This window comes from Dermacentor variabilis, chromosome 9 (genome assembly GCF_050947875.1).
Source record: "Dermacentor variabilis isolate Ectoservices chromosome 9, ASM5094787v1, whole genome shotgun sequence".
NCBI lineage: Eukaryota > Metazoa > Arthropoda > Arachnida > Ixodida > Ixodidae > Dermacentor > Dermacentor variabilis.
This window is the reverse complement of record NC_134576.1, coordinates 61,709,335-61,731,802: the sequence shown is the minus strand read 5'-3', so window position 1 is coordinate 61,731,802 and position 22,468 is coordinate 61,709,335. Positions and strand designations below refer to the sequence as shown.

The 22,468-nt window shown below is 46.2% G+C and overlaps 1 protein-coding gene across 3 annotated transcripts in view; it reads right to left on the bottom strand.

Annotated features, from left to right (window-relative positions):
• LOC142592731 (uncharacterized) overlaps window positions 1–22,468 on the bottom strand; it is a 65,913-nt gene that overhangs the window by 24,243 nt on the left and 19,202 nt on the right. Inside the window, exon 1 of one of the 3 annotated variants that reach the window (XM_075704331.1) lies at window positions 11,109–11,320. The exons of 1 other annotated variant lie outside the window; for it this stretch is intronic. In XM_075704331.1, the coding sequence (XP_075560446.1) occupies window positions 11,109–11,178 (70 nt within the window). In that variant the 5' untranslated portion in view covers window positions 11,179–11,320. Of the gene's footprint in view, window positions 1–7,564; window positions 7,614–11,108; window positions 11,321–22,468 lie in introns of those variants that run through there. One more of the 3 variants, XM_075704333.1, reaches the window with a different exon arrangement.

Sequence of the window (22,468 nt, the reverse complement as noted above, 5' to 3'; positions counted from 1 at the left end):
GACAACAATCTTTATCCATCAGAAATGGTAGGTTTTCGAAAATCTCTCTCATGCCGAGATACCATGCTTCGAATGAAGCATGACATCATTACACCCAATAGCAGTCTAGATACGCAAGCAATTCTCAGTCGGGACTTCCACGGAGCCTTCAATAACGTTTCACATTCCGCCATCCTCCGAGAGCTTAATCTCATTGGGGTTGGCGGAAAGACATATGACTACATATGTACCTTCTTATCCAACCGTAGCGCAACGATACACATAGGCACAGAGCAATCCCTTTCATACGCTTTAGGTAGCTACGGCACGCCCCGAGGCTCAGTGCTGTCCCCTTTTCTTTTTAATCTTTCTATGATGCCGATGGCGCAAGCATTGCGGTATATTCCCGATCTCAAGTTTTCACTCTATGCCGATGACATCACTCTTTGGACGACTGGCGGCTCCGATGGAGAGATTCAAGACACTCTACAGGCCGCAGCAGACTCCGTCGTGGTTCATGCCGGGGCTATGAATCTCACATGCTCCCCTCAAAAATCCGAGCTACTTCTTCTGCCATCCCATCGGGGCGCCGGAAAACACATGTCTAGTATAGAGGTCATCCTAAACCACATCCCCGTTACTAGAGTGGACAGGCTCCGGGTGCTCGGTTTTCACATTCAAAGCAACTGGCTCAACACATATACAATACATACACTCCACACCACAGTCGATCACACCCTGCGCCTTCTAGGGCGAGTCTCCAATAAACATGGCGGACTTAAGGAGGCCGAACTTCTCCGCTTGACTCAGGCCTTCGTTATCAGTAAGATTACATTCGCAACACCATATCTACTTTTTCTCAAATCAGAATCAGATAAGATCGACTCTTTTACGCAAAATATATAAATTCGCTCTGGAGGTCCCCATACGTACCACCACTGAAAGGCTAATGCTTACTGGAACTTTCAACACACTTACTTAACTCACAGAAGCCCACCTCACATTCCAATATAGCAGACTTTCTAACACCGCAACAGGTCGACACATTCTATAAACTCTTTCTATCACTCCGGCATCCATCATCAAGACTAAGTACACCATTCCACATCACATACACGAGAACCTCTGCATACCCCCACTTCCTAAAAACATGCACCCTGTGCATCCCAAACAGCGCAGGAGGCACCGAGCAAAGGTGCTCCAAAAAGAATTCTCCACCTCTGAAGACGTGCTCTATGTTGATGCCACCGAATATTGGAACAGAAATCATTACGCAATATCAGTCATTAACTCTCACGGCCAGGTCGCTGCGCTCGCCTCCATTCCTGGCTCTTCCTCGGAGGAGGCGGAGGAAGCGGCCATAGCCCTGGCCCTCACAATTCCAAATTCATCAGTTATCGTTAGCGACTCCAAAGCAGCCATACATAACTTCGGAGCGGGTAGGGTCTCTAAGCCAGCCCTTTCTCTCCCCTTGGCCCAACCTTTCCATCAAACTGTGGCATTAATCTGGACTCCCGCACATGCGAGCCTTGCCGGAAACGAGGCGGCTCATGCCAGTGCCCGAGAATTTACAGTCCGGGTTCAGGCATCAGATGTGTCGGACCTCGCCACGGAGGAGGCGCTGTTTACAGCGCGGGATCGACTTATTACTTACCACGACATCGGCGCACACTACCGATTAGACCGCTTAACCTTTCCTCCACTCATGAACAAATCACCGCGTAGGTGTGAAGTTCTGTGGCGACAGCTGCAGACTCGCACCTTTCCGTCCTCTTACCTCCTCCATCGCATTCATCCCGCCATTTACCTTTCTCCCTCTTGTAAATTCTGTGTCTCTCCCAAAGCAGCCTTAAACGACATCATGTGGGGGTGCCCTAAGCACCCCGTTCCCCCTTTCCTCAAGCAATTAATAACTAGTGAGGAGCAGTGGCAGGCTGCCTTGTGCAGCTCCAAGCCCGATCTTCAGGAGGCCATCCGGGAGTGTGCTGAGAGGATAAAGGAGGCCTACTTCAAGTAGTTCCTCTCCCCCTCTATTCCATTGCCCACTTCCCTTTAAAGAGGAATGAAAAAAGTTTTTCATCATCATCATCATCATCATCATCATCATCATCATCAAGTACCCTGCGGGTCCTCTTATAATGCAGTCATCTGCAAATAACTTTACCGACTTTGTTGATGAAATGTGCTCTGTTAAGTCATTATTATAAATTAAAAACAGCAAAGGCGCCTGTACACTGCCTTGTGGTACACCAGATTTAAGAGGATTCATTAGAGAAGGGCAACCATTAATATCAACTAGCTGGTCTATGTTTTTCAAGGCATATGCAATTCAATAAATAAGGACATCTGGAAGTGTAATTAGGTCAAATTTATGCAAAAGTTTGCAATGTGACAGTTTACCTAAAGCGCTACAAAAGTCAGCAACTAGCATATCAACCTGTCCACTCGAATCAAGAAGCATTGAAATTTCGTGCAGGGTTGTTACTAATTGCGTTACTGTAGACATGCCTGCGTGGAACCCATGCTGGTAAGTTGACCTAACGTTCTAAGTTATGTTCTAATTTCTCTCGCGTCGATATGCTCCAACAATTTACAACAAGGTGAAGTAATAGACGCAGGCCTCTAATTTGAAACTACTAGCTTATCCCCTTTTCTTTTTTGTAAACTGAGACAACTCTCGCTTTATTCCAAGCGGTTGGCACTTCTTCGGAATTAAAAAAGCAAAACCTTGAAATTGTGGCTCTAGAAGCACACCCAGCTTAACAGCCAAACGCTTTAGAAAGGCATTCGACAGTCCGTCGGGGCCAGAGCATTTCTTTTTTATCGCTGCTTTCGTAGCATCGAGAAAACACCATCCGCAACAACCAGTGACACATTAGCATTATCTATAACACGTTTAAGTCCCGCATGCGTGGAATGAATATTAAGAACACTTCAAGAAAGTCGTTGAAACTATCTGCAATTTTTTGTGGCTCCGTAACACTATTGTTATCTACCATGATTTCTTCTGTTATCTGTAGTTTTATCAAGATATCTCCATAATATATGAGGGTCGTTTTTAGTGAATGCGGGCAAAGTGACATTATGATAATATATTTTAGCTTAATAATTTTCCCCGCTAAACGCTTTTTTTTAAGTCATTCTATGGTTGCCGAGATATGTGTCTATGTTTGCGTAGATGTTTTAGTCTACGCTTTAAGTGCATAACCTATCTAGTAACCCACGGATTTTAGTAAAAATTCTCGTTGTGTGTGTTTGTTAAAGAAAAAACATAATACTACCAAGTGTTATATATTGGGCAATAAGGAACATCTACGATGTGGCTTCGAATTAAGTCCGAAATCAGAGCAGTCCTACGCGTGAAAACTTCAGCGCAGTTTCCTTGTGAGACCGTTCTAGAGCCTTTCTTGACGATGGCTGCTGGTTGAGGCAGTCTTGCTGGAAAGCATATACACTGAAAAGAAGGAATTGCGTGTCAGGAAGTGGGAACGTGCCTCACTTGCCCAGCAACACGGTGCTCAATAATTTTGTTTTCACGAATTTCATTTTTTCACTGTTTTCTTTTATTTGATGCGTTATCATTCTTAGGGTGCTTTCCACATTTTCCGGCGGCTATCTATCTATCTATTTATGTTTCTATATATGTATCTATGTCTGTTTGCAGCTAACCGTTTCCCGCCTCCATGCGTCACTGAGTAGTCAGTGGTTCATGCAGTTCTACTGAGGAAACAGGGTTCGAAACCACGAACCTCTTTCACGCGGACATGCATCACTGTAGACGTGGCACAGGGCAGGCACCGCTATTCGTAAAAACTATTCGACGCCACCTTGGAGTAGTGGGTAAGTGCTACTACGTGTGTGCTTGTATTAAATGAATCTCTTCGATGTCAACTTCGGTTACCGGGTGGGTGATAGCAGCTGTGTGTCGCTTTTTAATGGACGTCTTCGATGCCAACTTGGGTAACTGGGCACTTGCCACTGACCAATCAGATTCCTTACGTTTATCCGATGCTCAGTGGAATCGAAGCAACGTCACAAGAGTTCCTCAAAGACAGCAACCCGACAACTTAGCAGGCTTCGCGGCAGAAGTGGACTAGGTGTGTGGCAGTTTTCAATGGACGCCTTTCACGCCAACGCTTTAGCGAGTTGCACTTTGAATGCACGAGTTATGAGCAGTTATTCAATGAAACTTTCGCCAAATTCGGTTACTGAGTATGTGTACGGAGTGAGCGGCAAGTGAAGGAACAATTCTTAGTGTTTGCGCGTAGGCCATGCGCGGACTTCGCGGTAGTGCCACTAGATGGCTCAACGTGTCCAGATAGGAAAGCGAGAGAGAAGCCTAATGGCCACGTGACGCGTTTCTCAGGTTCTATGCATTGCGGAGGCCACGCACAGGATGGATGGATGGATGGATGGATGGATGGGTGGATGGATGTTATGAGCGTCCCCTTTGGAACGGGGCGGTGAGTTGCGCCACCAGGCTCTTGCTATTATACTGCCTAATGTCCTATCTAGGCTAAACCACAAAAAAGGAAAACACAAACAGGCTTCGCGGTGGCAGCGCCACACAGCGCCGCGTGTTCTTTGGGAAGCGCGGAAGAGGAGGCCCGCTGCAGTACGCACCTCATACATACATTTCCTCGGCGGTAATACCTTGTGTCACGACCTTGACTCAGTACTAAAGCATTACTACCGGCAGTCAGCGTGAGATGGGTTATACGGCAATTTTCGATTACAGATATGATTTGCAGGGCTTTGGTGCCTGGTGTTGTTAATACCGATAAACCGTTTCACGTGACATCAAAAGAAACTATTTCTTATACAGCAGCTAAACATGCACGTGGCTACATTGTGCATTCGATCATCTTTGTTTTTCCGGTGTCGCCACCCGCAGTTAAGCTCGCTGTCGGCTGCTGCTACCACAGAATTCATACTGTCGAAATCGCAACATGAATGTCCTCAAGTTGGTTTCGTATTTTCATTGGCGTGCAAATTGTGCGTGGGCGCCCAACGGCTTGAAGCCCATCCCAGTCACAGGGCACTTTATATAATATCTGGTTCGATCCAAGGTATTGTTCGATACAAGTTGGTTCGATACAAGTTATCCTAATCGGTATCTTATGCCAATGGTGAGACGCATTTGTGCGGAATATAAGCACCTATTCCAATGATGGCAGACCCGGGTACAACGGGCGAGTGTCCAGTGGGATGTGCTGCAGCACCCTAAGAATGATAACGCATCAAATAAAAGAAAACAGTGAAAAAATGAAATTCGTGAAAACAAAATTATTGAGCACCGTGTTGCTGGGCAAGTGAGGCACGTTCCCACTTCCTGACACGCAATTCCTTCTTTTCAGTGTATATGCTTTCCAGCAAGACTGCCTCAACCAGCAGCCATCGTCAAGAAAGGCTCTAGAACGGTCTCACAAGGAAACTGCGCTGAAGTTTTCACGCGTAGGACTGCTCTGATTTCGGACTTAATTCGAAGCCACATCGTAGATGTTCCTTATTGCCCAATATATAACACTTGGTAGTATTATGTTTTTTCTTTAACAAACACACACAACGAGAATTTTTACTAAAATCCGTGGGTTACTAGATAGGTTATGCACTTAAAGCGTAGACTAAAACATCTACGCAAACATAGACACATATCTCGGCAACCATAGAATGACTTAAAAAAAAGCGTTTAGCGGGGAAAATTATTAAGCTAAAATATATTATCATAATGTCACTTTGCCCGCATTCACTAAAAAGCCCTTGTTCTTAAGCCGCATTTTCACAAGTAGCACTTTCGTGTGGAACCTCACAAGGAAGTCTCCGAGAGTGTGCTTGACCGCGACGGCAAGGGGCGCTAGCCTGTGAGGGAGTTGCAAGAATGATGGTCAGCCAGGATGGGAATGACAGTCACTACAGGGATTTCCCTAAACTTTGTTCTTATGGTCCTCAACGGCTTTGTGGCATTGCGAAAAAAAAAAATTCCACCAGACAGCCTGTATAGAAGGAAAAATGTGCAATTTACGATAAAAAGAGGCAAAAAATTAATTTTTTTTCTATTCAACGAAAAATTATTTCTGCGTTAATATGTGCCAAAACCACTATCTGATTATGAGACACTCCACCGTTGCAGATTCCGAAGTAATTCTGACCATTTAGAGTTCTTTCATTTCGTCCACGGTACATGAGCGTTATTGAATTTCTCCTCGATCAGAATGCAGCCATCGGGGCCGGGACTGACCCCGCGACCAGCAGTGCTGAGTGCAAGATCGATGGAAAATTTATCAAACTATTTAAACCCGCCAAATAAAGTCCGCTATCGGCGTTCAACGGCTGGATAGAACGTTAACCACTTTTGTGAGCTGTCATAGCACTTCATGAAGCTTGCGATTTCTATCTGGCACTTGCATTTTATGTCTAATACTAGCAGCCCTTCTTGGAGAACTCGAAGCTCTGGTTCAGTTTCTGCGTCGCCGTGTATTAGGGGCGAGCTACACCACTGGAAAAGCTGGCGCCACCGTCGGCGTGACACGTGGCATGAGGGATCACGTGGACACAGCGGCCGTGTCGGCTGCTTCGGAAGCGCCGAAGCGAACAGCAAACGAAAGGTTAAAGTCCCACCTGCGCTGCGGTTCTGATTAAGTGCTGAGGTTTTCCCACCTTGGGCGTCTGCTTGACAGCATATGAAAGTACTCTAATAGATAGTGGCTGCTTTTGGAGGTGTGCAGCATGGTAGGCTACTGTTTGGAGCCGCAGTGCCGTACGTAAGCAACGGAGCCTGGTGTCAGCCTTATTTACACATAGCCGCAGGATAAGAAGCTGCCTGAAGCTTGGCCCGTGAAAATCAGAACTGGCAAACAGTCACCGGCTAGAACTCGGGCATGCAGCAAGCACAGACGCGCGGAAGATTTCTGCTTCGGCATCGGGACTGCTATGTTCGGTATCGCAGAAAACGCAGACTGAGACGCTCGCCCGTGCTCGTTGTCCGGCTAAAGTCATGATGCATTCTTTGGTCAATGAATTGTTGATGCTAGATTCTGGCAAGTTCACTGGAATGGAAAGGAAGCGGTAAGAGGCACATTAAAGAAAGGCATGACACATGGTCATGCTTGTGTTATAAATTAATGTATTGGATTACCAAAAAGAAAGCAGCGGGAAATCGCACGCTGAGGAGACCGCTGAACATACAGTGTGACGTAACTTGCGAAATTATATTGAAACTTCCAAGAATTTACAAGAAAAAGAAAAGATTGAATCGCCGAGACGGCACATCACAGTCGCCGTATGCGTCGAAGTCTCTATAAGGAAATTATTTTTGAACAGCTCTCATAGCGTCTGCACAACAATGATTTCTTGTGTACTGTCAAATGCTCGTTATCTTGGGCTTTAAGCTCACGGCATGGTACGAAAACGGGCTCGCAGCGAAAGCAAAACATTGTGCGCGGACATGCATGCAGACGCGCAGTCGGTCGCTGCGAACCTGTGCAATCGTTATGTTAAGGCTTAATTTTCTTATGCTCCATTCGTTCATACAGACAGCCCATTACAAGAACATATTTCACATAGTTTACCCTGAGCGTTTGCCTACCCTTCACGCATGAAGCCGGTTGGGGAGACTCCATCGCGGTGACAGCGAGCAGGGGGGCTCACTGTACAGATTCTGTAAAGAGATAGCCTCTGTAAACGATACTATGCTTTCAGTTTGCCCAAAATTATCTTTTGACAGTAAAAAAACTTCCCTCGTTTTAAGAGTACTTACAGAAATGTGCAGGAGGGCTGCTACGTGGTGTTTTTATTGAGTGCCGTTAGCCAAACGTATGAGGAGCGCGCCGCGTTATCCTTCATACTACGCAAGGGAGGCGCTACCGACAGATGGCCACTCCGTAACTGCTTGCCGCCAATATCGAAGTAAACGTGCTAAAGGACGAAGGTCCCGACACGCGGCGGTCAGAGTGAGGAACCCGGGTATTTCGGCGCTGCGTCGGTGGTGCGCTATCTTGGTTCCTGAATGTAAGGAGTGGGAATGTAGCCGCAACATACTCGAAGCCTTAACTAATATGAAATACAGGGGGCTGACCCTTCACATCGTAAGAGAGGAGAAAACAACTCAAGCTTCGAGATTTTATTAGCGAGTTGGCAGAATGTTTGCTATGAGCCTTGTGTAGTGAGTTATCATAATTAGAGAGTAATTAAATATTTATTTATTGTTTCGTCAGCCATGCTGCAATTGAATCAAGGGCTGTAAGTTTAACGTGTAACGCCACTTATTTATTGGGTACATGGATTCTGAGAGAAGAAAAGCCATTATTCAACATCGCTACCTGAACGTGACCGTGGGAAGTCCCGTAACACATACCGTAGTGCCCTCAGCAATGTGATCGTGTGTCGCATCGCACAACACGTTGAAATTAAAGGAAGCCGCACTTAGAATGCAAGCGGTTTAATTCACCCGAAACTCCATTTTCGTTCGCTTTTATTTGCGACCAATCGATAGAACAGGCCAATGCGTGTCGCGTTCACAAGTGTGGACACTGCGCCTCAATATGGTAATTGTTATGGCTGTGGATAAATGTGCATCTGGCGTCCCCCACCAACTATTTGATGGGAAAGTGTCAAACGGTTCATTGAGCAAAAAGTCGGCGGTATCTCTAGCTGCAAAACAGCACCAAGATTCCCATTGGCTGCGACGCCACGCCTCGAGCGGACACGCTGGCTCACACTGGCTGGCTCGGGTAGCACGTACCGTATGTGGAATCTGAACCATCTACATCGTCAGCTGCCGCAACCTAGACAACAGCGAAGCGTGGCCTTCCGCGCTAGTACACGGCAGATAAAGTGAGAGAGCGGAAGAACGCAGCAAAAGCGAGCGAAGATGCAGTGAGATGCGCCATCGTCAACTCTCCCTATACACGGCCGGACGGAACGACCATTAACGCAAACATTACTCGCAACGCAAAACTCGAAGAACCGCTCAGGGGCGTTCAATTGGGCATTAGTGTTTTCGCATTCATAACTCACAGGAAGTGCTTAGGTGTCCTCGGATTTTTTAGAGGTAGGTTAGACGGATGCGCAAGTGTTTTTGTGGAAGCACGTGTGACGTTTAGCGTTATTTTTTCCCTGTTTCGTCGCAATAAGCACGCTGAGAAGCTAAATGGCCGCTTCCCTCGTGTAGGCGCTCAATATCTGTGCGTTGTGAAGCGTGCTTCTTTCGGCGCAGCACGCGGAGATTGGTCTGATCGTTAGTGGGGTAACAACTGCCTCCTCTGCTTGTATAGTGTTAATACACGCTTTCATATCAAGAGAAACGCCTTCCACTCAGTGCCCCTGAACGCGATACATGTACAGTGCGTGTCACCCTTGTGTAGAGCACAGTAATGCCCGCCGCCAGGGCTCTCCGGGGATAGCCAGCGACATCTAATGGTAGTCGCTGGGCCCGAGATGCGTCTGTACCAAGGAGGCTACAGAAAGCGTTTCTTTAAATACCTAGGTCGGGACACGTTTGGCCACACTTGCAGACAAGCTCTGGTCTCTCACCGCCCCGCACAAGCGGACGATTAGCTGAGCGTCAGTGAGAAGACACTTTTTTTTTTCAACTAACCGCGGTCTCGACTGGCGCTGCCGAACTCAGCGCGAAGGCGACACTGCCGCAGAAGCAAGTATAGCAGTTTCAAGGCGAAGGCGCTGCGTAAGCGTCTGCTCGCGCGGGCGGTCAAAGAGCGAGGCTTGTCTTTACGCGTGGAGAAACGTGCCTAGAGCCATCTTATCTCTGACGGCTACGGTTACACGTCGCTGGCCGTCTCCGTAAAGCACCGGCGACTGCCGGCGACGTTCGCGCGCTTTATGCAAGTGTGACGCGCACTCTACACGCACGGTAACTACGATGGTAATCGATCAAAAGGTGGCTGAGGGCTCCCTTTTCTAACGAAACGTGCAGTGGCTGTTTGTGCTGAATACTTTATAGGTAGCGAACGTAAAGCGCACAATAATTGGTTTTTTGAAACGCCGATGAGTGGCAGAAATGTAGAGTTTGCAGCCAGTGGTTAATATTCCAGGTACAAAAGCTATTGAAAGTAGGCTGTCAGCGTTGAAGCAAAATTTCCGATTGCTAAGCTGGGTACCCGATTTGGATACAAATTCGCAGAATTTATTATTATTATTTTTACTATTTTTCCTGCTGCAGTTTGCCTGACGTGGTCAAAAGGCTTTCGCCACTTACATCTGGCAAGGCAAGACGGCACAAACAGTGCGTCATCGCAGCTGCCGGACTGCTACACGCATAGGATCATCGGGAGAGGTGTTTACGTAAGCTTCTCGCGCGCGCTTACAGAGCGCATATAAAAACAGCGGAATAAACGGCACATTAGATCTGGATGTCGAGCAGCCGTGAAGACTTGTTGCTTCCTGCCATATGCCATTTTACAAATCTAAGTGGTGAAAGGGGTTTAGCCACATCACAGCCACTGCTCGAAAAGAAGTAAAGAGAGAAAATAAGAACAAAAGGAAGCCATGTAAGAAGTAATTTCCGAAGGAGAGTCGAACACTCGACAGCAGTAGAGCAGGCAGACACGGTACCTCATCGCCACCGCTGAAGCTTTCTAAGTGGATTTTCCAGTTGTTATAATAACCGCTGCCTAGAAATTGCTAGAGTCTTTGTCACATTATTTTTGTTCAGTTCCGCTTTTCGACGGCCGCCATTCTTCTGCGTTTCACGTACATTCTACTCTAACGACTTGCCCTATGACTCATGTAACGTCTAGAGCAGCTTATAAACTCAGCTTTTGTTAGAATAGTCAGAATTTAGCCGCGCTAGCATGAATAGCCGTCGAAACGCTCTACGGCCCGCACTCGTCCTTCTCATTAGCGCAGGTATGTAGATCTTGTAGGGACAACGAGAAGGTATGCACGTATGAAATGCATCACTGCACGTACTTTAACCACTCTATTGTGAGGGTAGAGCGAACCTTCGCAGAACGCGAAGCTGCGTTGTTCCCGCGTGCATCCAACATAGCTTTAGGCACTACCAATTACTATAAGTAAATAAATGAATCAACCAAAACAACTTTTTACACTGGCAAAGCGCACTTGATAAAATGAAAAGAACGGCAGTATGTTCTGGGAAAGGCGTGTCTTACCTTGGCCTACGACGAGCGGCGCGAAAAGCACAAGGGCCCCTGCGAGCCTCGACAACAATTTCATCGCCATTTTCTGATGCGAACCGTTGCTTCAAGATGTCCACAGAGATCTGGTCGAGCGCTGAGACCTGAAACACTACGACCCACGGTATTGCTGAACGAGTAACACCGTTCCTCCGTTAGTTGGCGAAGCGTTCCACGAGACACACTTGCCGTTATCAACTTTTAGCAAAACGTTCCGTCCCTCACGAGTTCCTCCTCTCTGTCAGGCGACGTGGTGGAGTCACAGATTAAACCGCTGGGCGCAGTTTGCATCCTGACGCGGGCAACGCTATGACGTGGAAACTCGCCTTTATCGGTAGGTGCTCGGCAGGCGCGTTCCCCGCATCCCCTTCCGCCCCTCCATGTGCGCTTTGGGCTGCGCAATCTCAAGCTCCGTGATGAGGGAGCATACGTTGATGTGAGTTGCGAAGGGCAGCTTTGTGAGCTCTATGACCACGGCAGCATAAATATCAGACAGCTGTTTCGATTTGTACCCCCACCCCGAATATCAAAGGTCTCTCTAAGGGCCACGTACAGTAATGCATTCTAACTGTGGCTCTGCCCTTGTAACAATTGCTCTGCTTAAATGCATGCGTTTATTGCGATATCGAAACAACTCATCGCGCTAAACAACAACTACTCAAGCTAAGTGTTGCCTGTGGGAACATTCATACCGACAAGGACGTGTGGCCAGGCCATCGTGTGCGCCTTGCGGTTGCTGCGAGGCGCTTCAGTGCGCAATGTCTCAGTGTGCCGCCTTTCATCCCACAGCGCAAGCCGCTAGTGGGGAATTGTCACGTTCCTGGCCTGTAGTGCACGACACTGGACCAATGTTTGCGCCCCAGTGGTTGTGCGTCTCGACGCGATCAGGCGCATCGCACTCTTCTTACTCTACAAAAGAAACTAACGTAGATTCACCTTTGTAACCTATCTCTGTTTACGGGTAACGGGACCTCCAACAATATTTCTTCTATATTTCGACATTATTTATTGGCCTGACCTGCACTCACCGGGCCTACTGTGGGCCTGCACTCGCTGTGTTCTGCTCACTTCTTCGAGATGTCCCTTCTTGTTATTTCTTTCCTCTTTCTTCTCCTTCTTCTTAGCTTCTATTTCTATGTTTGTGCCACCTCTTTTCTGAAGAGTAGGCCGGTGCTGTGCCCCTTCAGGTAGCAGCAGATACCAGCCTGCTCCTCGCTTTCTCTTTCCTGCCTAGTGTATAGATGTTTTCAAAGCAAATACTACTACTGCTGCTACTACTACTACTACTACTATTACTACTACTACTACTACTACTACTACTACTACTACTACTACTAATAATAATAATAATAATAATAATAATAACTATCAGACAGGCTAGAAGATGATTATACGTTTACCTTTGTTCACTTGTGTCTGGCGAAACAAATAATGTTTTTAAAGCATGAAGCTCGCACTAAACATTTATTTTCTGTTTTTTTCTGTATATATGGCGAGCCCAAAATTTTGTAGTGATGCGACATACCACGGCTTCACAAATGTTTACTTAAACCTCGGATAAACGTCTTCCTCTCGCAACGAAACGAGTTGTTGTTTAAAAGCGACTTCGCTTTTTCATCTCAACGCCGGCAGCAACGAAAAAGAAGCGCTGCTCAGCAATCCACATTGGCTGCGCTTTGTACCGGGCCCGTTGGTGCTGTTCTCAGGTTTGTTTCCCTACGGCCCGCGTGGGAAATTTACTCGGTGTATCCCTGTTACCGGAGCAGGCGATATTTGTCTCCCATGAACTTTGCTACCGAGTCTGTATCATTCTAATCAGTGCCATCGAGTTCGTGAGATGAGAGAGAGGGAGAGAGTAAAAACCTTTATGAATAAAAATATAATAAGGCACGATGGTTGGAGCGCCTATTCCCGGGCCCCACAGGCACGAACGGCTCGCTGGGCTTGGTCCAGATAAGCCAACTGGCTTTCTCGACCCTCGTCCGCAAGCCATGCCTCCCACTGCCTATTCCTCTTTAGTGCATGTTGGTGTAATATGGGGCTGTCTATGTGCGGAGGCCTCCTGGGGCACTCCCATGTGACGTGTTTTAGTGTGGGTGTGTCTGTGCACCACGGGCACTCGTCAGTGAACCTCGTGGGGTGCATTCTGTGTAGGTGCATGGTGCAGGTTAGGGTACGTATTCGTCTGAATACGACGCCAGTCTCTCTCTTGTTGACTGTTTAAATTGGAGGGAGGATGTCCAAAACGTCTCCGCTCCTGCCTTTGCTGTAGGAGGATGACACGAGAATTCGGTGGAAGGTCGTCGCCAGGCCATGCCATTGCTCGGACGTTTAATCCCCGAGCAATACAGTCTGCCCTCGCGTTTCCTGCCAGTACCTCGTGTGCCATACACCATACGATAGTGTGGTGCCCCTCTAGTTGAGTGCCTAAAATTTTGATTATCGATTTGGGTGCCGTTCCATATAGAAACAGGCGGCAAGCCGCTTGTGAGTTGGCTGATATGACAGCCGAATTCGTTTGGCGCTCGGCGTCCTGATTGGCCAAGGCGATAGCTGCAGCCTCTGCCACGCATGCCGAGGAGGTTTTGAAGGATGCCATTGTTATGTTGTTGTCGCATGTAGAGACTATAGTAAAAGTGTCTGAGAATCCACATAATACACCCCCGATCCCCTGCCAAAACGTTTGTGAAGAGTATTTGCCCTTGGTCTGCGTCGTCCGGGACGGTACTTGGGGTGCATGTTTTTAAGAATTGAGGCCACTGCGATGTGCGATCGAACGTTGCGGTCTGTCTGTCGTTTCATCTCCACAATACTGGGGTCTCAGGGGAAAGCCTAACCTCGCCAATACTTCCCTGCCCTGAATTAAAGAACAAAGTCGTTCTTTCTGAGCATATAACGTCGCGACTGCGTACTCGTCGAAAGTGTTGTGCGGTCCCAGTCCCTCGACTCTCCCTGTGCTAGTGCATTCGGAAAGACCAAAGGGGCTTTGAAGGCTTTTATTATTATTGTGTTTGCCTGTATCATCTCTTGGCTTGTCAAGGCCTGATACGTAATTGCGTATGTGATTCGGCTAATTAGGAATGCGTGAACCAGGCTGATGGTCTCTCCCTCAGTTAGGCAGTATCTGCTTCTTGCCACTCTCCGTATCATTCTGGCCACGTTTCCTGTGACCCCCTTTAGTTTTTGAAGGGTGTGGGATGTTCCACCGTTCTGCTGCATCCATATCCCCAATATTCTGAGTGTCTCCACTTCACGAATTGGCGCCCCGTCGAGAGTCAGAGTGAGTGGCACCCAGTCCTTCTTTCTTGTGTATTTCGTTTGCACCCGAATGAAGTCCATTTTGCAGGTGCCGATGCCATGTCCGCCGCCCTCGCGCATTCCACGAATGCGTCTATGACCTTTTGAAGAGTTTCTTGCTTGTCCCCAGAGGATCCCTGGTGAGCCCAGAACGTCACGTCATCGGCGTATATCACACAGCCGAGATTCGAGTGTTTATCTAGCTCCAGGGCTAGCTTTTTCATCCCTACTATAAATATCAGTGGAGAGGGTATAGCTCCCTGAGTGGTACCTCTGACGGCACAGTTGAATGTGTCGGACCTCGTGGAGCCTAATCCGATTGTGGCCGTGCGGTCGCTGAGGAAAGAGCCCACGTAGTTATAAATTCGCGTTCCGCAGTTCACCGCTTGCAGTCCCTCCAGAATAGTGTGGTGAAAGATGGTGTCGAAGGCCTTTTTATGCCCAATGCCAGTACAAATTTATCGTCAGACCCTCTGTTGGGGTGCAGGACCTGATGCTTTAGTAGTAGAAAAACGTCCTGCGCCGACACGTGGGGTCAGAAACCGAGCATGTTGGAGGGGAACATGTTGTTTCGAACAGGTTCGAGAGCCGGACCTGCACAATCTTTTCAAACAGTTTGCCCGCGCACGACGTTAGAGAGATGGGTCGAAGGTCGTTGATGTTACGACACTTACCTGGTTTAGGAATGAGAATAATTTTTGCTTCCTCCTATTCTTTTGGAAGGACGCCGCCCTCTGTCCAGACCATGTCGTTAAATAATTTGGTCAAACTCTTTAGCATGTCGTCACCTAGATTGCGAATCATTGCGTTCGTGACCTGAGAGAACCTTTCTATAATCCCTCCATCTAACCGTATCCGCGTTGTTTGCCAGGATGGTGTCTTTTCCAACGGGGTACAACTTTAATAAAAAAGAAGGTGCGCTCAGCCAGGTCAATCGACCGCGTTTCGAGTTGTGCCTGTTTTCACTGCTCGCAGAGTTGATCATGAGGATGAAAAACTTTATTTATCCCTCATTAAAGGGTAGGGGGCAACGGAATAGAGGGAGGGCGGAGAAACTATTTGAAGTAGGCCTCCTCTATCCTCTCAGCCCACTCCAGGGTGGCCTCCTGAATGTCGGGTAAACTACCAAGACACGTGCCAGCTCTCCCGCCTCTACACAATCGCAGGAGTGAAGTGGCCGGTTCACTCTTCAAATCGTTGTTTTACTCTCGCAAAATGTCGAGTGGAGTGAAATGCATTGTTCACTCCGTCACCAAAGAGAGAGTGAAATGTGCTTTTCACTCTCCCCTTCAGAGAAAGAGTAGAATGCCCGTTCTACTCTTGCGGCAATAGAGAACAAGACGTAGCGTAATCTTCTGCTTCAACTGTAGGAGGCTGGCCCCGAACATGGCAATTAATCACTCATCCACACTGAGTAAAAAACATATCGTTTTGCTTCTAAGAGAACAGGCCGCCGCAGTTCAAAGGAACGCGTAGCGAGCGCTCTACTTTCACTCGGAGTTGCTCCACCGCGCGCGCGCGCTCAAGATCGCGGAATAGCACAGCGCCGGAAAACGAAGATCCATCCAGCGAGCAGCAACAAAGGCCATCGAAGGGAGATCGTGTGTCAGCCATGTCGCATCGCCGCGAAAACACGACAGTCGTTCGTCATTCCTTGGATATAACAACAAATCCTCCACGGTAGGTGAATTCTAACTTAGGTGCACATTCTACGTATGTGACATGCTATCGCCAGGAAGTCGTGCGGCACTTAGCCGACGCGATTGACAACCGACTAGGCAAGCGCGCTGTCTCTCGATGTCAATCGAAAAAGCCAGTCGTCGCGATAACTGCCTGTGATTTTATCACTTTGCCGTTATCCGTAAGAGCTTGCAAAATCGCAGACGCTGCCAGAACTATAGTATGTTCAATAAGACGCCAGGCGAAAGGACGCTTAAAATGGTTTGTTCACCAGCCCATGATTCCGAGCCTATGCGGAGCGTGATTAGTGTGCGTTTTGTGTGTTTGAATTTATTCTATTTGGCAGTCTACTGTGTACGGAACGCTGTTGAAATAACGAGTCGCATAACAGAAGGCGCCATTTTGCTGCCAGCATGCTTTTGTTATGAATAAGCCGCCCGCTTGACGGTGTCTCGCCCAGGGGGAATCTGCGACCACTGAAGTTACGTGCAGCACCAGTGCTAGTTAGAAACTTTGCCGCAAGCATTCAGCTCCATGCTGCAAGAGCTCAATTGGGCGCGTTATCTTGAACTAACTGAAAACGCATTAAGAATCCATGTTTTATGCTGAATAAAGTATAAACCCCATATAAACGATCTTGCGCGCGGCAGCTACAAGCGACGCGATGGAGGTGGCTGTCGCGTTCGCTCGTCGCCTACAAGTCGTACTCCGTGCGAGCGACGTTCTTGAGCGACGGCTGCCCGGTGTTGCCGGTATGAGGGCTGCAATCACGTGTGACGCGTGCTTTAGTCATTTACGTTGATATATTTTACTGTAAAGGTAGCATAAAATATTTCCCGAAGTCTTGTAGTAGGTTGGTATCCTTGCACGTATAAAAATTGAATCATTTGCTCGTTCTGCGCAACAATCGGTAGTATTTGAGCGATGTACATCATGTTCCGGCTTCACGGTATTGGCTAGTCGATCATAGCACTTCCGGGAGACGAGCGACGATTTCTATATTTCCGGAACCGAGCCATCTGTTCAAGCGGCGGCCCGTTTTGTCGCTCGAAGCCGTCGCTTGTCGCCCTCATGCACTAAATCGCTCTCACGGTGTTTATCCCTAACACTGAACTGTTCTGGCTCATGTATTGAAATGGGGTGATTATGGTCTGGTTTTATGTCTCCTGTTGTGGTTTTCGAGCATGTTGTGAAGCTGAAAGGATGCTTATGTCTACGAAGTCGGTGAATTGTCGAGCAGCGAGTTATGTATCGGCATCGAATATAACGGCTGCTGTGGAATTGCAATTGCAGGGGCGCTTTGCATGCGCTTATTGTTTTGGACATGCCTGTGCATTTGCTAATATGAGTTGGCGTGTCAGAGTTATGTCATATGAACAGCTAAATCAGCTTTCCTCTGGGGGTTACAAGCGTAACATGGGCATTTTGCTACTGCATGGCCGATCAAAATGTGGTTATCGCTTTAGTATTTATGGAGAAATAAAATATCAAAATAAAATGTTGCTTTAATACCGTGTTACCAGTCGTCTGTCGTACACAAAACGATAAGTTGGTCTGATAAACTAATAACTGTGGTCTAACTGCAACTTTTACATGCCTTCAAGAATCTAAAATGCTAGATTTCAAACTGCAGCAGTAGTCGAGTCTGTCATAAATGAATTACATTGCGCACCTCATAAATGAAGATAAGTTCATGCCTTTTAGTAAGCTCAGATTCAAGCCGCAGTGAACTTTCTTATTATTATTGAAATGTGGGTTAGCTTGCCATGACAAGCCTTGCTGCCCTTTCTTATAGACACATCCAGTCATATCCATTGAACTGGAGGACAATATTTTAATTCCTACTGAGCATCATGTTTGCAGCTATGATCCTCAAGTCATGGCTTCAGCAGTGGTACAACCAGAGATGGTGGGGGGGGGGCACACTGGGCACGTGCTTAAGATGTGTCACAAGTGGTGTTTGCGATACACCAGACTTATGACAGACCTATGGCGTCTGACAATGACCAATATTCTATTTATTAGCAGGAGTATTCTAACATTGGTGACAAAGAAGGATGAACTGTTGGTTATTTGTTTTTTGTTTAAATCTAAAAATTAAATTTAGTTTAGCAGTTGACTGTTGCAGTCATTTGGATGTTTAGCATGTATTTCACTAGGAAGACTAAGAGCTAAGCCTCTCTCTTATTGCCATGACCTTGACTGTATTGATGTTGTTTTACACCACGTCCTTGTGTTGAGTTTTTCACAGTATATTTTTCAGCCACCCACATTATATAACGCAAGAAGGCAGCTGCAAGGACACAAGGATGTGAAAGAGCCAGTGCAGCGCAACTTCACGTAGTGAAGAGGAGCGAATGCCAGGAAATAAAAATACATTGGCATGCAATTTGGACAAGAAAACTAGTATGTGGGTATATTGGGTGCACCATGTGACCAAATGCCAACAAAATCAAGATACAGTATGTTGCACCAAGTTGAAAATTCTCACGTGCTCTAGGCAGTCATCTTAACATGGTATATTTATGTGATGTCTGTCATTAGTAAGTTAAATCAAGTATGCTCTCAGGAGACAAAACCATAGCAGCAAGTGTCATTGAAAAGTTAGAAACGTGTTTTAACAAAGCTGATTAGTTGTGAGAAGTGAATGCTTTTTGTCTTGCCTCTCAACAGATACATCCATGTGATAAAAATAGTGGTACAATGAAATTGCATATTTGCTTAGTGCCATGATACATACATGCAATAAGCACGGTGCCTCTGTTTGCTATAAGAAGCAACAGCCCATGCTTTGTTAGGTTAGGCCCAGTACAACATGCACGAATTGGTGAATGGTGGTTCTTTTTTTATTTCTGTGTCGTGAGGTTTACTGACGCGGGTATAGGTGCAGTGGCACGCAGTATGGCTAGTACAAAAAGGGGGGGGGGCAGATATATGTAGCTCACTGTACACGACACAGGGCAAAGGAAATCCGTGTTCAGCAACTATGTTAAATACCATGTACGTAAATTTTACAACGCTACTCATTCGAAGCGCGCACAGGTGCGTCTTGAAGAAAAGTTTTCCAGGGAGCATAATTTTGTGCGTAATTTTCACTAATTACGCTCTAACAACGAGACAATATAATTTGAATATATTATTTTTGCATGGAAAAACCTAGAGCGAATTGTGTGTCAGCTTCGTGTGTATACATATCGTCTTTCCTATGCATTAGGTTTTTCGCGTAAGGCATTACCAGTTGACAGCCTATCTTATGATATGTACTCTGTTTACATTACATTTGTTTATTGGTTTACTCGTCTGTTTTCCGACTTAATTATGAAATGCCGGTGAATATATATTTTCAACATTTGACATAACCCTGTATGTTTTGTAGGAACAACCTAGGACGTGAATTTCTCAGCACCCAATCAACTGCCAGAAGTGACTCAAACGCAGACCACCAGTAAGTGGACATCAGTTGCAATTTCACATTATGCACTCGGCTGCTGCCTTGTACTGACGCTTATTTTTAATGAGATGGTGATGTGATCATGTCTCACAGAGGCATATATGGTTGCCATTCTCTGTGAGGGACGTGTTCTCGTGCTCGTGAAGAATTTGTGTTAGGCCGTATTGTTGCCCAGTGAGTCAGATATAAACACTGTAACTCGCCAGTGCCGGCAAGTAGTTGCGAGAAACGCATTATGACGCTGTAAAGTTATTTCAATAATTCGAAGGAAAGTTTTGCAGCAGGAAAAAAGGTTGCTATTCCAGGTAAACAGGTCTTTTTCTCACAATTTGTCTAGCCAAACTGTGGATGCGTGAAATTCGTGACCTATGAATAGATTTTAATTCATCCTTTAGTAATGTTTCTAAAAGAGACTAGAAATAGCATGTGACTACCTCTCCAATCAGCAGATCATACACTTACAGTCATAAGTAGTAGTTCCATGCAGTCTCGCACTCTATATAACATTTCCTTTCAGCAGCATTGGAACTGGTGGCTGCATTTTCAGAAGGAGAAGTGCACTTGACACTGTATATGTATGTGTGAATTCGGTTTTCTTTGTGTCGGCTCACTGACACAATTAGTGCAAAAATCAGTTGTACCATAAGGCTGACGACGCCTTCTGCTGCTAGAAATGCGGCACTTCATATTTTATAATACTGCGTGACATTTAAAGCAAACCTAGCGCATCAATGATCAAGAAACCTAACCGCTGTTATAGCTGTTTTCCTCAAAGAAAGCTTGTCCTTTATGGGCTGTACTAATCTGAGCTCTCCACTGACGTTATCGTAGTATTATCCCTTAGTGAGTGAGAGATGGGGGCAATTAATGGTGTTAGTGTTTAAATGGTGTCCTAATTATGTGCAATTGTTCCAACAAAGTTGTCTAGATTACTGTGCAGTGTACAGCTTATGAAACCGTCAGCAACCACTGAGTTGCTAACATGCATATGCATGTGTCAATATACAGATGGCACTCGGCTGTACCACTGCAGTGCTGCGGAAATTGCCAGCACCAGCGGCTTTGCAACAGCTGTTTGACAGCATGCCGGTATGTGCCAATTTATAGTTATGTTGTGATGGGCTAGTATTACGGACTACTGCTACTCTGTATTGTGATAGATTCATATGATAATTGATGTAATGGGCAGAGCTAAAACCTTTGAATGATTTACTATGGTATACAGAAAGGGTTTCTTTTCGTCACTGGAGCAGCGAGGAGCATCTAGGCACTCATGAATGTACATATATTTCAAAACAAGAGAGACGTGTATGTATATATATATATATATATATATATATATATATATATATATATATATATATATATATATACAATTAAACTAAAGGCAGGGACGTTCCATCTTTCATCTTGAATTGACTTGTACAGCACAAAAATTGAACACGGACCACAGAGAAGCGCGCATGTTAACAAGTTTGATACACACATTAATTCAATAGATTTGATACTTCAGGTGTGCTATTTTTACACAAGGGAGAAGGGAAAGGGGAGAAAGCCAGAAAGAAGAGTGGAGTGGAAAAGAAAGCAATCATGCCAAAAAGCATGAGAAGCATCGTGCAGCCAGGATCACCAGCAGGACATCTAAAAAGCACTCTGATAAAATTACATATAGGACAACCTTACGTATTATTTGTTTTAATCAACTCAGACCACATGCAGCCATTACTGCAATCAGGTTGTTTTCTTATGTCATATGAGGAAATGATGTGGGCCCAAAAAACTGTTTAGAGTTGAAGGATTATATTCCATGTTAGCCTCATTGCCTGTTTCTTTTTATCATATTGTTATCAGCTGCTAATGTCATGGGCAAAAACTAAGAGTACGAGCTGTTTCCTGATTCGCCATTCCACACAACATGTCCTTGTGACTATATGTACATGCAAATGACCCATAGATGACAAATATTCAGTACAGTAGAAGCTCGTCACAAGAGACGCTTGGTTATAAGAGACATTTGAAAATGGTTTGGTTGGTTTTCCTATGTTTGCCACATTAACAACACCGTATACAAGAGACACCTTTGTTACGAAGGATGACTTTTTAAATATTCACTACTTTGAAGGGACACAACCCAGACACATTCACTTCGTGCACCTTGTGTGCTCCGAAGTGCTTAAATGTCATGCAATCCTCACACAAGTCAATTGTGCATGTCCCTTTAAGCATGAACTAGAAAAGGAGGGCGACGAGGATAGTGTATGGCAGAAGGTGCCCGCAGTTGAAGCTGGCGAGCGTCTAAGAGCACCTCAAAAGTACGGCGAGCAATGAGGAGCCTTGCGAGGTGAAGGGATTAACTTCCAGAAGTTGGGAAGGAAGCAAACACAATCTACAGTCACTAAAAAGCTGTGAGTGTCTTCTTTAAAGGGCCCCTAAACCACCAAGGTTGAAATTTAGTTGTGGTGTTCCAGTGGTACACGATAATGCAACAAACACATAGCCACGAGAATTTTTCGAAACGGTGCAGTAATAGTGGAGTTACGTGTGTTTGATTATCGAAAGTAGTCCCCGCTCATTTCACTTTTTCATCTGGTACACGCCATCTGGACAGTATTGTCTTTTCCTCGCCTAGTACACCTCCAGTTGTTAAGGGACAGGCCATCACCAACGAGCTCTGTTGCTCACGTGCTGTCCCGTCATCCTGCGAGGGGTGCCGCTAATGACCTCGCCAATACAGTGGAACCGTATGGTGACTCATGTTGAAGAGCCTCATAGGGAGACCCTTCTGTCGGCGTTTCTGTTCTTTGCCCCCATTGGCTGCCAACAATGGCATTGCGAGCAATCTGACAAGGAAGAGGGAGTGCGTGTATTTGCTTGCAGACCTTGCCGGCAGTCGTACACTCTCGTTCGA